The sequence below is a fragment of the Crocodylus porosus genome, unplaced genomic scaffold (genome assembly GCF_001723895.1).
Source record: "Crocodylus porosus isolate Cpor-Errol unplaced genomic scaffold, CroPor_comp1, whole genome shotgun sequence".
NCBI classification, from domain to species: Eukaryota; Metazoa; Chordata; order Crocodylia; family Crocodylidae; genus Crocodylus; species Crocodylus porosus.
In genome coordinates, this window is record NW_017728938.1 from 4746870 (window position 1) to 4760593 (window position 13724).

Consider the following 13724-nt stretch of genomic DNA (forward strand, 5'->3'; position numbering starts at 1 on the left):
AAGCTGTCCCCCATCACATTATGGGGACAGCCCTAAGGGATGCTTCCTTGAGTTTTTCCCAATTAAACGGAAAAACTCTGACACCCACCTCCCTGACTGCCCCCATCACATTAGAGGGGAAGAACCCTGAGCTTCCCACTCCTAGATACACTGTTGTTGGAGGATGTCTTGTTCCCATACAGTGTTGTGGGCCATGTACAGGCCTGGCTCACATGGGTTGATAGTGTAGAGCCTGTGAAAGGCTGGTGCAATGATCTTGTAGCGCACGTTGTTTCCACTGGCTGAGACTTTTGTGATTCTCTGCATGGGTCCCGTGTTCTCCTCCACCATCACAGCCTGCCATGGCACCCTGGAGCAATGGTAGAGCCGTGGGTCAGCTCACCCCAGGGAAACCACCTCACACTTAGCTCTCCACAGCTGGGCACTCACTTGTTGTGGGCCCCAGCTTCAAGACCTGACCCCAGGCAGTTGTGCCAGTGACTCTCTGGCAAATAGGAATGAGGAGACAATGCTGTCTTGCGGTGCACGCTGGTCTGCTGTCCAGAGATGCTGTGCTGCCTGTGCTTGGGGCAGCTTGCTTCTGCCATCCCAGGTCAGCATCTCCAACCCACCATCCCTGCCCCTCACACCTCTCATTGTACCCCATGCCCCTGTTCTCCACCTCCCCTGGACACCACACCTCTGCCCCCACAACTCCTACCTATGCCTCTAACACATCCCTGTGCCTCACATCCCTAGACCCTAAATTCTCTGCATATGCCTTCTACCTCAGCACTCCTGTTATGTATATCCACAGCCCCACCTCCTGACTTTGCCAACTGATCCCTGTCACTTACGTGAAGTTGACACGGGGCTGGTGAACATGCAGCACTTGCACCTTCAGGATCCCGCTGCAGTTCCTTCCTCTTCTGTCAGTCACCAATATCTGCAGTCTGAACTGGAGACAAAGGACATAGTGAGAAGCTATGGTTGCCCGCTGTGCTGTGTAGGCAGGTGTAAGGGATGACATGCTAGGAAGAGGAGGGAAAGTCATGCCATTGGCATAGGCCATTGCACAGGCAGGGGTATTTAGGAGAAGCTCCAGATGGGCACCAAGAGGTAGAGGAAGCTAAGTCCTAGTGCTGAGGGAATGATGAGGACATGGAGTCCTGCGAGGGGGAGCAAAGGATGCCCCAAGAGCACAGCTAGGAAGGTGGAGGTGTGTCCTTGGGAAGGGTTAGAATTAACAGAGAATGAAGGTTTCCATACAGGGGTGAGAAAGAGATGGGTTGTCTTGGTTTGGATGGGGAAAAGAGGTGGTAGAGAATGAAGGGTACCACATAGTAGGTGAAAGTTAGTGGCAGGGGTCCCTAAGAGGAGCAAGCCTTGGCACTCACCTGATTGTGATGTCTCAAGGAGGAGCCAGTTTCTGGGGCCAGCACCTGGCCACTGGAGCTGATACTGAATGGTGAGTTGTTGTCTTCAATGGTGAACTGTGGGAGTGAAAGGGGTTCATCCAGAGTGAGTAGGGACCTCATGCCTCCAGCCCCATTTGACAGAGACCCTTTTCCACAGAGCCCAGAACAATGCCTATCACAGATCCTTTCATATCATAGATTTCATAGACATCAGGGCTGGAAGGGACCTCGGGAGATCATCAAGTCCAGCCCCCCGCCCAAAGGGCAGGAAGTCAGCTGGGGTCATAGGATCCCAGCAAGATAAGCATCCAATTTACTCTTGAAGGTGTTCAATGTAGGTGCTTGAACCACCTCCGATGGCAGCTGTTCCAGACCTTGGGGGCTCGGACAGTAAAGAAATTCTTCCTTATGTCCAGCCTGAAACGGTCTTGCAGGGGTTTGTGACCGTTTGACCTCGTCATCCCTTGGGGCGCTCTGGTGAACAAACGTTCCCCCAGATCCTGGTGGTCACCCTGATAAACTTATAGGTAGCCATCAGATCACCCCTGAGCCTACGCTTTTCCAGGCTCAAGAGTCCCATATCTCTCAGCCTATCATCGTAAGATCTGTTTTCCTGACCTCTGATCATGCGCATGGCTCTCCTCTGGACTCTTTCCTGCCTGGAGATGAGTCCCTTCATAGTGCCTGGTACCCTAGACTATGAACAGCTCTTCACTCCTTCCACCCTCTATTCCCCAAATTTCAGGCTGTGCTGTCCCTTTCCCTATTTTCTGGTGGCTCATGGTTTCATGGGACCTAGACTGGAGACAGAGTGGGGAAGGAAACAGTTTAGCTGTTTTAGCAGGATTGGTTAGCAGCCATATTTAGAGTGGTTTCAGGAGCAAGCTCTGGGTGGGGCAGCACTGTCTTCAACCCCTATGCCCTGTGCCCCCCAGCCCAAGTGCAACTAGCATTGCCAAGAGGAATAGCGTACTTGGGGATGCTATCACTCTACATTTCCACAAACTCCGTGGGTGTTAGTAGGAGAAAGCTTTTCTGGGCTTGGCATGCTAGGTGCCCTAGAACCTCAGCAGGAAGAGGGCCAAGCCTAACTCCATGCTTAGCTTACCCTCAGCCCACACACTGGGCGCCGCAGGATCACAGTGTAGATGGGTAACAATGGAGCCACATTCTCTGGGACTTCCACCAGATCCCCATCTGCAGCAAAGAAGTGAACACAGGTAAGGAGGGTGGGCTCAGAGGTTCTTTCAGGCATCAAAAATTGGGCAAGCACTTGACCTGTGCTCTACAAGGTGGAACATGCTGTAGCCCAGATCACATCCATCACACAGGGCTGAGGGCCAGTGGACTCCTGTTAACACAAGAAATGCTCTACTGGCCCTGCCAGAATACCCTTATACTAAGCCATGCTGGCACTTCATACAGACAAAGTTACCCCAGTTTCTAGAAATATGGGTGCTCCATCTAACCAAGGCTCCCTCCCTCCCAGTCCCAGCCTTACCTGCACTGGCAAACTTGCCCATGCACTGGGGGGCAGCATCTTCTGGCCTGACCTGGACAAATAGCTGTGTCTCAACAAGCTCCTCAGCTGGGCACTGGGCCTGCAGGACCAGTGTGTATTGATTCACCTGCCTGGCATCCAGGGCAGCAGCAGGGCTGAGTGTGATCTAGCAGAGGGTAACAGTAGTTAACAGAAGAGCTAGCCCAATGAGTATGTTGCTATTCCAGCCCCCTACATGCAATGGGAGCCCCAGTCCAGAGCCCGAATCCCACAGGCAGCAGTTTCATAGTTTCATAGTTTCTAGGGTTGGAAGGGACCTGAGCAGATCATCTAGTCCGACCCTCTGCCATGGCAGGAAAGAATACTGGGGTCAAACGACCCCAGCAAGGTGTTCATCTAACCTCCTCTTAAACACCCCCAGGGTAGGAGCCTGCACCACTTCTCTTGGAAGTTGGTTCCAGACCCTAGCTGCCCTGACCGTAAAGTAGCGCCTCCTGATATCTAACCTAAACCTACCCTCTGCCAGCTTGTGACTGTTATTCCTGGTCACTCCTGGCGGTGCTCGGGGGTACAGTGACTCCCCCAATGCCTGCTGATCCCCCCTGACTAGTTTATAACAGGCCACAAGATCCCCCCTCAGCCTTCTCTTTTGGAGGCTGAACAGGTTCAGGTCCCGTAGCCTCTTCTCATAGCGCCTGCCCTGTTGTCCCCTGATCGTACGATTGGTCCTCCTCTGGACCCTCTCCATGCTGTCGACATCCCTCTTGAAATGCGGTGCCCAGAACTGGACGCAGTACTCCAACTGCGGCCTGACCAGTGCCACATAGAGGGGGAGGATCACCTCTTTGGACCTGCTCGAGATGCATCTGTGGATGCATGACAAGGTGCAGTTGGCCTTCCTAACTGCACCCCCACACTGCCGGCCCATGTTCATCTTGGAGTCAATGATGACCCCAAGATCCTTTTCCGCCTCCGTGCTGACAAGACGGGAGTTCCCTAACCTGCAGGTTTAATTCAGTCTTTCTTGGCCTTCCCTTCTGGTTCTGACACTGGCTCTGGACAGACTTCTAGTCACAGTAGAGTCCTGGCAAATCCCCTATTCCCCACTGGGAGGGAAGGCAGATGTCACCCTCACCCAGTACTGTCCTGGCCCAAGGGTAGTACACAGCACTGGTACAGAGCAATGGAGCCATTGGGCTCTTTGTCTCTACTGAAAATTCTGATCCCAGGGAACTGCCAGTGTCTGGATCCTATACCTGCATCAGAGCTATATGGGGGTCTGCCAGCCCTGGCAGCCTTGGAGATGCCTTCCTCTTTGCCTTGTGCCAAGGCAGACTAAGGAGGTTTGGGCAGACACCTCATGTCTGGAGCACTTTATTTGGTACCTACCCTCTGCCCTACCTTAATGCTGTAGCCTTTGTCCACAGTGTCACTAGAGCTGATGGTAGGTGGGTTGAAGAAAGCAGTGGGGGGGGTTACACTTTGCAGAGTGACGCTGATGTTACTGTTCAAGTACGTGCAGTTGACGATGAATTCTGCGATGGACATGCCAGGCGGCGCATTCTCACTCACATTCACAGTACGTGGAAGATCAAGCAGTGCTGGGTATGGAGGTGGTGTCAGAGAACTTGCCCCATTCTAGCTCCAGCCTGAAATTAACCCTTCCTGGAGGAGATGGGCACTACCCATTCAGGGAAACAGGTGCATCTTTTGCCGTGTGTCCTGGCTGGGAATGCCCTGGAACAGTTACCTTGGCCTTGCCCCTGCACCCCTTTCCACTTAAAGCACCACTTAGAGGTGCATTGCTTACCACAGGCTATCATATGTCCTTGGATTTGGAGAGATTACAGCCCCTCTACTGGAGCCTGAATAAAGTGCTTCCCATGCACTGGGACATGGACACACATACGTGGTGCACACACATTCACACACATGGTACACCGCTGCTCACACCCACAGCCACACAGACAGACCCACACACCCCTGGGCATCCATTCAGCATGTATTTCCACACATACTGACATCCACATAGGAGCCATATGCACACCCCTGGCACCCATCTGCCACAGATATGCACACAGAAGCATCACCATGTATACATTCACAGCCACAGCCACTCGTTCATGGACCCAGCCATGCACAGAGTCATCTATACTCACATGGGCACATACACATGGACACCCACCCAGCTGTGCATATATACGGGCATACCAATACACATATTCACACACACAGAGCCACATTCAGGGGTACACACATGGGAGCACCTATACACACATTCATACAACCTTACAGCCAAGCATACACTGGGGCATTGATATGCATATTTATACACACAGCTATACCACAATGCATGTTTACACATACAGCCATAACCACTTGGGCAGACTCACCTACATAGCACTTACCCAGGAATGTGTAAATACATACAAAGATGTAGAAAACTCCCTCTCCCCCCTCCCCTCCCCAAACACACACTCCTATATCTTTGGCTGGATTGGTGGCTGAGCCCACACTCTACAGGGCTTATCTGGACTCTGGTGTTTTCCCAGCACAAAGCAAAGGGTAGGGATAACTGACTCAAGTGTGAATGTGGCAGGTTGCCAGGTGTGAATCCTTCTGTTCTGTTCTTACCTGTGGCTCTGACGAAGACCCCTGAAAGAGGAAGAGATACTGTCATCCGTCTGTGGGACACTGCATAGCTTGGGCTCAGCACTGAATGCTTACATGCCCACCTTCCTCCAGCCCCAACCTGAGAGGAGACACAGCCCACAGTTGTGAGGTGTTGCGTTGCCAGTGCCATGGGTACTCAAGGGTGGGGTGGCTCCTGGGCAGTGCTAAGTCTCTGAGGAGTCCTTCCAGTGCCTTAGGGACTCAGGCAGCGCTGGCTACTGGAGGAATACAGCCACCATCAGCATCACAGAGACTCTAGCAGAGAGGGAACCTACCAGCATAGATCTCTGGTGGTTCTGCTCCACAGGGACCTGCCATCACTCAGCATTTGATCCACAGGCAGCGAAGCCTGGCAAGGAACAAGTTCTTCCTGTGGCTGGATTGCAGGAATTTCAGCTCTGGTGTACCTACCTGAGGTGCCAAGGATGAGGAGCAGCAGTAGAGGCAGGTGCCTGAATACTCCCATAGCTGCCAGAGAGACAGTGTCCACAGACTGGATGTGGCCAGGTGGCTCAACTCTGCCTGCCTATGTTTGGGAACCTGCAGAAGGTTGCTGGGCTGTTGCTATAGACTCTAGGTTATGCTCAGGAAAAGCAGGCACCACCCCAGTCCTGCTGATCCCAAGGACAGTGGCCACTCCCTCACTCAGATGATGGTAACAACTTCCAGGGCCCTTCTGTCATCTACTGGCCATGCTGTGCCAGCCTGTGATCTGTGCTTCCCCAGGCTTTCCCCTTTAGCCTGAATCCTGAGGTCCCTGACCCTTCCTTACAACACAGAGCCTCCTCCTGTCACTGTTAGCTCAGGCTGAGGAACACCATACTTGCGCCCAGCTGAGCTTTTACATCCATTCAAACTTTGTGCCGAGATGCTGTGACTACCCCACTAAATTGATTGTGTTTGTGGCACACCAATGCTGGGCTGGCACAAGACACGTACCTTTCCTGATGGGGGTCCTATCTTTAATTAACAACAGCTGACACAGCTTGAAGCTTTCCCTGCTGTCTGCCTACACCCCCCAAACCCACACACAGGACCAGGCTGCAGCTTCTCATCCCAGAATGCATGCAGGAAGCTCAGACTCCCAGGAAGCATGCAGCCATGAGCCAGCCTTAGGGCTGCACCTAGTAGACCATTGCTCAGTCCCAGGGCCAGCCTTGTCTACCCAATACACTACACAGAGCTAACTATGCCCCGGCACTGGTTGTAAGTCTAATGATAGGGGGCTCCTCATGGCAGCTCATGTAACCCCTCCCAGTCCTGTGCCTACTGGGAGCCTAGATGCAGCGAGTGCTGTGCCTGACTCCGCTGTGACTATCTGGGGCTTGGAGCCCTGAGTAAGCTGCCCTGGACCCTTTCAGATCCATTACCTGAGCACTCAGACCCTAGGGCAGGGGTGGGCAAAATGCAGCCCGCAGGCTGAATGCGGCCTGCCAGGCCATTCTATCTGGCCCACGGGGCACCTAAAAAATTTAGAAAATTCATATTTATCTCTCTCTGGCTGCCTGTCATCGGCCCCCAGTGGCTTTCCAAAACTCAGTAAGCGGCCCTCCCCCTGAAATAATTGCCCACCCCTGCCCTAGGGGTACCACTTCTCCCAGTATCACATAACCCTTCTACCTGGATGGCAGTAACAGGGGCTGGGCTCAATTTTAGAAGTCTAAAACAAGCTTTCCAAATTTGACTCCAGCTTGCATGGAGAAACTTGGAAAATCCATTTTAACCAAGTGTTCCAAAGTGAAACCACTTTCCAACTCACAAGCAATGTTCAACTACGTCATGGTTTATTACAGGGGAAAAGGGAGCAAACAGCCAGTCTTAGAGAAAACTTTAACTATTAACATGAACTGAAACTCAATACAATTAACAGTCTCAGTCATTGGCAAACCAACCTTGGGAACTACCACCTAGCCCTCTCAGGTGGGAGGGAAGACTAACCCAAGGCTGCCTTCCAGGGGCTCTACTGCAGGAAGTGGGCAAAATATGGCCTGCAGACTGGATCCAGCCCACCAAGGGATTTTATCCAGCCTGTGGCAGGTCCCTCAGCCCTGCCTGGGCAAGGTGCTAGGGCATCCCAGGCTGTGGTTTGTGCAGCTGGTCTTGTCATCCCTGGGTGCATGGCAGAGCAGGGGTGGTGTGGCAGCTGGACTCCACTTCCTAGCAGCCTGATCAGTGGCTCCTTCCAGCTCCCATTGCTAGTGTCTCTGATGCCACCAGACCTGGCCCTTCTGTCCTGCACCCACAGCTGAGGCAGGTGGGGTCTCCATGGAGATCATCCAGGACCGCTGCAGGCAAGGCTTGCTTGGCCGGGTGGTTGGGATGGGGCTGCAGGGAGGCGGGGAGCAGCACCTGGGAGCAGGACAGGTAGGTGGGGGCAAGGATCGTGGAGCAGTAACAGTGTGGGGCTGGGACCTGGGGCAGAGCCACAAGCTCCTCCCTGTCTGTCCCTGCTGTGCAGGGAGCAGACTGTGGCTCTGCCCCAGGCCCCAGCCCTGCGCTGTCACTCCTGCATGATTTCAATCCTGGCCCTGGCCCTGGCCCTGGCCTGCTCGCCCATCTCACTCCTGGATGCCTCTCCCTGCCCGCCCATACACCCATCCTATCCACCTGGCCAAGTGCACCCTGCCCACAATGGTCCTGACCATGGAGACCCCACCTGCCTGCTTCATCTGTGTCCAGGCTGGACCAGCCTGGGTCAGACAATATCAATTACTCACCCCCCACCACACCAGGCCAGACCAGGTTAGCACCCCACATGCCCTGCTCTGGCCTGCAACAGCTCACACATATTCCTAATGTGGCCATCTAGTCAAAACAATTGCCCACCACTGCCTACTGCCTACACAAGCCAAAGTAGGAAGTGCTGGGTAGGGCGGCCCAACTCATCCTCCTGCCAGGGGTTGCTGCTTTACTTCTTGGGCTCCACCACCTACACCAGCCAAAGTAGCAAGTGCCAGGTAAGGATGTTTGCACTTGACTTGCCACTATTTCCCTGCTGGGGATCACTATTCTGGTTGCTGCTATCAGGGTTCACCGTTGCTTCTCTGCCACTGGTCCTCTAAGACTGTATAGGCAACCCCAGCTCTATTAGACCCTGACCTACTCAACACTATTCCCAGGGATTTCAGCTCTTACTGCTATAGTTAGCATCAGGCCTCTATCTGAATCTACTATAGCAAGTAGGTGCTTTCCCTTTGAGAAGCTGAGTAACACCTGTCCCAAATTTCTCCTTACACACACCATTTCTATGCTAAAACTGAGCGCCACTCCAATGCGGCTCCCTAAGGGTCATAAAATGAAATTAGTAGGTAGTAAGTTTAAAATTAACAAAAGGAAGTTATTTTTTACACAGTGTGTAATTAAACTCATTGCCACCAGACACTGTAGAAGCTGACTTTAACCGATTCAAAAAAGGGATTGGACAAATTCTTGGAGGAAAGGTGCCTCAATGGCTATTGAGCATGTGAGTTAGGGGTACAGGCCTAGAATCAGAACTTCCTAGACTCTCAATGCTAAAGGGTACAAGTGAGAGAGGAACAGTGGAAAAAATCCTGGTCACATCCAATTCACTCTTCCTTTAAGCATCTGCTCTCAGCCACTATGTGACACAGGATACGGGGCAAGATGGACCTATGGCAGTGGTGGGCAAAACACGGCCCGGGGCGAAATCCAGCTTGCTGGGCCATTTCATCTGTCCTGCGGGCACCCACCAATTAATTATGCCCCCATCCCACTGGTGCACTTTGCTCCCACCCTTCTACACAGGAGGGCCCTGACTCCAGCCCCAGCCAGCATGCACAGCTTCCAGGCGCCCTGCCTGCTGCAGCTGCCAGGGGACCTGTTCAGCTTCCCTGGCTTCCAGAGGCTCCTCATCATGCCCCTGCTGCAGCACTTGCTCCAGGCAGCAGATAGGGAAGCTGCAGCTGGGTGCATGGACAATGCGGCTGGGACTGGCAGGAGCACGGAGCCTGGGGCCTGTGCCCAGTGGGGTGGTGGGAGCACAGAGCTTGGGTTGTCAGCGTGTGGGTATGTGTGAGGTTTGTGGGCTAAGGGAAGGTAGGGGGGTGTAGGGACCTGCCACTGTCCCCCATAGCACACAGCCTCTGCTGCCAGCAGCAGCACCAAGCAGTGGGCTCTTAGGGTGTTTGTGGCCCTTGCAGGCACTGCCGCCAGGTGCTGCATGGCTCCAGCCAGTTCCAGGAGCTGCATGTGGCAGGAGAGTGGCGCCAGGCTGGCCTACCTCTACTCTGCGGGGCTCACGTGCAGCTCCTGGGACTCGCAAAGCCTCATGTGATGGAGCCTGCTGCCTTCCCCACTCCCTACCGCCACATGCAGCTAGTGGGACTTCCAGTGGCAAACATCCCAAGATAGCTACCAGGGCGTAGGGCTACTTCTGCAGCCCTAGACAAATTCACCAAAATTCATTAAGCAGCTTTCCAGCAGAAATAATTGCCCACCCCGATCTCATGGTCTGACCCAGTAAATGGCAGTTCTTATGTTCCTAGTGAGGGCTGACCTGTCACTGACCTTTGTGTAACTTTCCATTGGTGACATCAGTGTGCCTACAGACATCACCATTTGGGAAGGGAGGGCCCTCGGACACAAAATGGGATCCACCTGCCTGTTACAATTGCATGCTTTAACCCCAAAGAGTAAAATCCAGGCCCACAAACAGTAAAAATAGGTGCAAGTACCCCCAAACCTCTGAACTTGCATATTAATGAGGGCATGCAGAGAAAGAAGACACAACATTACCATTGTAGAGTGTAGACCTAGCTATAGGTGAACTTGAATAACATAAGCAGGGTTAAAATCAGACCTGTTGCTCTCTGATGCAGCAAGTTTATGGCCCTAACTCCATCCATCCCAGCCTAGAGCCAACGCAGCATCTGGCCGTGTGGCCACCAGAGGGTGCTCCCATTTCGCTGATTGGTGGGAAGATGAGTCAGATCCCTGGTGCTCAAGATGAAGCTAGCTCTTGCTCATAACCCACTGCCTTTCCCTCGGCTTCTCTCCGTGACACTCCCCCATGGGAAGTATGCCCTGGACAGTGAGGGCACCCAGCAGTCCGGGTGTGCTGATTCCTGTTCTTTTCCACTGGACCCTTCTCTAGAGCACAGGGGCAGATGTCCTCTCAGGAAGGGGATACCCAAGGAGGGAGAGCTGGGGAACCCCAACTCCTGTGCAGCCTTGCTTCTCTTTGCACTACTGTTTCCCCACTGATGCAAGCAGAGCAGCCCTCTGCGCTATGGCAGGCTCTGTAGTTTCTGCAGAACTGCACAGACCTCATGGTATACCAGTGCATCTGCCAGAGCTGGGAGAGGAGGTGGGCTATGAGTTGGGAACGAAGGACAGCACTAGAATTGAGATGAGGGAGCACCCAGGGCACAGCTAGCAGGAGACTGTGGGTAGGGGTAACAGCAGGGCTGTGTGTTGAGGGAGCCCTGGCCTGGCCTAGCACAGGTTGTAGGTAGGGAGTGAAGCGCCCTGGAACCCCTGACTTGGGGAATCTTGGTGTCAGTTTTTGCAAGTGCCTTGAGTATTGAAATCATGAACAACACGTGCCCGTGGTGGCTGGGGGGGCAGGGAGCATGGTGCTGCTCACAGCGGCAATAAGCAGGAAGCTCCTGCAGATGCCACTGGCACTGTCAGCAGCTGGGGAGGGGGGTGGCGAGCACCAACCAGGGGTTGGCAACCATCCACAGATGTCTCTGGCAGCGTCGACGGTGGTCAGCAGTAATCGCTGACCACCCGCAGATGCCACCAGCACTGTTGGCAGTAGTGGGGGGGAGGGTGGTGAGTAGCGACTGCCCACAGGCACCACCAACAGTGTCAGTAGTGCCTTTTCGTAGGGGGTGCACCACTATGCTCAAGGGGTGCACAGGCACCCGCGTGCACCCCCTATGCATCACCAATGACTGAAATACTATGACCAGAAAAGAGCACTCTGTTTAGCCTTGGCTCTTGGCCCTGGTGGGTCAGAGGGTTGCACTGGAGGATGGTTCACTAACAAAGGGATCATCAGGGAGCAGGGAGGGGGTGGGGAGGAGGGAGGACTCTGACCATTTTCCAAGGATAGGCAGTGTCCCCTTGGCAGATGCCATTGTGGGGACTGGATGGGTGCTCTGGAAAATACAGTATGTGATGACAGAGGAAGATCAGAGCCTGGGTGGGTCAGAAGCAAGAAATGTAGCCATGGAGGCTGCCTGCTTCTCAGACCAGCCCCCCACACTTGCCCTATATGTCAGTCATTGCATTGGTTTCCCCTAGCCCGGAAACAAGTCATAGGTGTTGGACTAGATCAGAGGTTCTCAAACTGTGGTCTGCAGACCACCACTGGTCCACGAGCTCTATTCAGGTAGTCCGCAGAAAGGTTGCGGAACAATTGGGAATATCTGTACTTGTAAGGTAAGACTACTGATATTATAATATGAGTTGTGTGCTTTGATTTGTAGAACAAAAAAAAGTTTATTAAGTGGTCCACCAAGACCCTTAGCAATTTTCAAGCGGTTCGTGAAAAAAAAAGTTTGAGAACCACTGGACTAGATGATCTCTGAAGGTCCCATCCAGTGTATTTATCTATATGCTCCAAGTTTATTGCAACTGTCAGAGGGTAAGAAAGTTAGTGTCTGCACCATGATCCCAGCTTGTCCCATGGCCCTGACCAAGGCAGTTCTAACAGAGTGGGTCCTCCAGGGGCATGCACTGTAGCCTGTCCAGAACCACCCAAAACTGCCAGGAGCCTTGGCACAAGGAAGCCTAAAGTCTGGGTACCAGCAGCTGGGACAAGAGCCCAAGGTCTATCCCAGTAGGGTGGGGTGCATGTGAGCAAGGGCAGGACTGGGAAATGGCTAAAAGGAGGGCTGGGAGCTGTCCTGAAGCTGAGGGAAGTACGCTAGGCTTAGACTGATCTGTGCCATAGATGCCTGGTGGCAGATTCCTGACCCACTTCCTCCCACAGAGAGTAGGACCATGTGTTCCACTTATTTGGGGCTGAGAATGGTTAACAACATCTCAGCTGCCCTGCAGCTATACCCACCATGCCTTTCCCAGGCACTGCCCTCCTGCCAGTGCCAGCCCCAGCTGCTCCTGGCCATTTGAGGAAAAGCCTGGCTTCCTGCTATAGAAATGGGCTGTCTCAGGCCTGACTGGGACTGTACAGGCCCTTAGTGAGAGGGTCAGGGCATGGTGCCAAATGCAAGGGGTGGAGGCTACAGGCTGGGAATCAAGGCTGTTCCTCTGTTTCCCAGGAAATGGCCTTCCTCCTGTGGCACTGCTCCTGTGCCCAAGTGCTGGGAGGGTAGAGGCACCTGTGAGAGAGACAATGCTTTGTCAGCCTAAGAGCACTCCTTCCTTTGACTAAGTCCTGTGCCAACAGGTCCCTTTCCGGCACAAGGGTTTTCTGACACCACTGTTCTTACCTACCAGTCATAGCCAATTCTTGTTTGTACATCTTGGGATGCACCGCCAAAAGCAAGGGATTGAATCCACTGGTCTACATGTGGCCTCAGCATCCTGAGTTGGCCCTGGTCTATGGGTACAACACTGAGTCCTGCCTGGGCACAATGGCCCAGTGGACAGGCTGTCATGCCAGCAAGTGTAGGGAGCTGGGTGCTGAGATCTGGAGTCCCCAAAAACTGCATGGTTAATGCACAGAAGGAGCTTCCAATGCACAGCAGCTCTGTGGCCCCTGTCGTGCTTCTCCTGCTCTCCTCAGTCACAGCAGAGGTGCATATATTTTCCAGGGCACCTGAGCCAAGGTACAGACCTGGGGGGAAAGGACATTAGAAGGGCAGCAGCTTACCTCTGTCACTTGTCTGTGCCACACATCGGGTCAGCTCCTATTCCCCTGTTACCTGCCTACCTTGTTCTTGCTCCACAATATTCAAATCCCCGAAAAACAGTCCACCGCCCACTGGGTGCTTTCTGTGCCTTGGTCTCAGGGTTGAGATGAGGGCCCCTTACCAAAGCAGATGCATAGACGTTTTTTCCAAGGACTGGAGCAGGGAGACTGAGGCAGGATCACCCCCGTGTCTCGCAGAAGGAGCAGGATCTGGCCCAGCCCCTCTGCTCCGCGGGGGGCCCAGGGTGCAGCCACAGCCCAGCATCCGTGCTCCTCCCAGCCCCGCACCGGACCCAGCCCCTTAGGGCCG

At 53.6% G+C, this 13724-nt stretch overlaps 1 protein-coding gene across 4 annotated transcripts in view; it reads right to left on the reverse strand.

Moving 5' to 3' along the window:
• The window catches only part of CDHR4 (cadherin related family member 4), a 25092-nt gene extending 11513 nt beyond the window's left edge, over window positions 1-13579 (reverse strand). For 3 of the 4 annotated variants that reach the window (XR_002103225.1, XM_019547507.1, XM_019547505.1), the window contains exons 1-8: window positions 5983-6950; window positions 5533-5553; window positions 4300-4499; window positions 2899-3064; window positions 2506-2594; window positions 1377-1472; window positions 837-937; window positions 213-349 (exon numbers count right to left, since the gene is read on the reverse strand). Coding sequence is in view for 3 of the 4 variants with exons in the window: in XM_019547507.1 (XP_019403052.1) it covers window positions 213-349; window positions 837-937; window positions 1377-1472; window positions 2506-2594; window positions 2899-3064; window positions 4300-4499; window positions 5533-5553; window positions 5983-6037 (865 nt within the window). In the remaining variant the exon portion in view is untranslated. Of the gene's footprint in view, window positions 1-212; window positions 350-836; window positions 938-1376; window positions 1473-2505; window positions 2595-2898; window positions 3065-4299; window positions 4500-5532; window positions 5554-5982; window positions 6951-13375 lie in introns of those variants that run through there. The other variant, XM_019547506.1, reaches the window with a different exon arrangement.
• Between the last annotated feature and the right edge of the window lie 145 nt (window positions 13580-13724).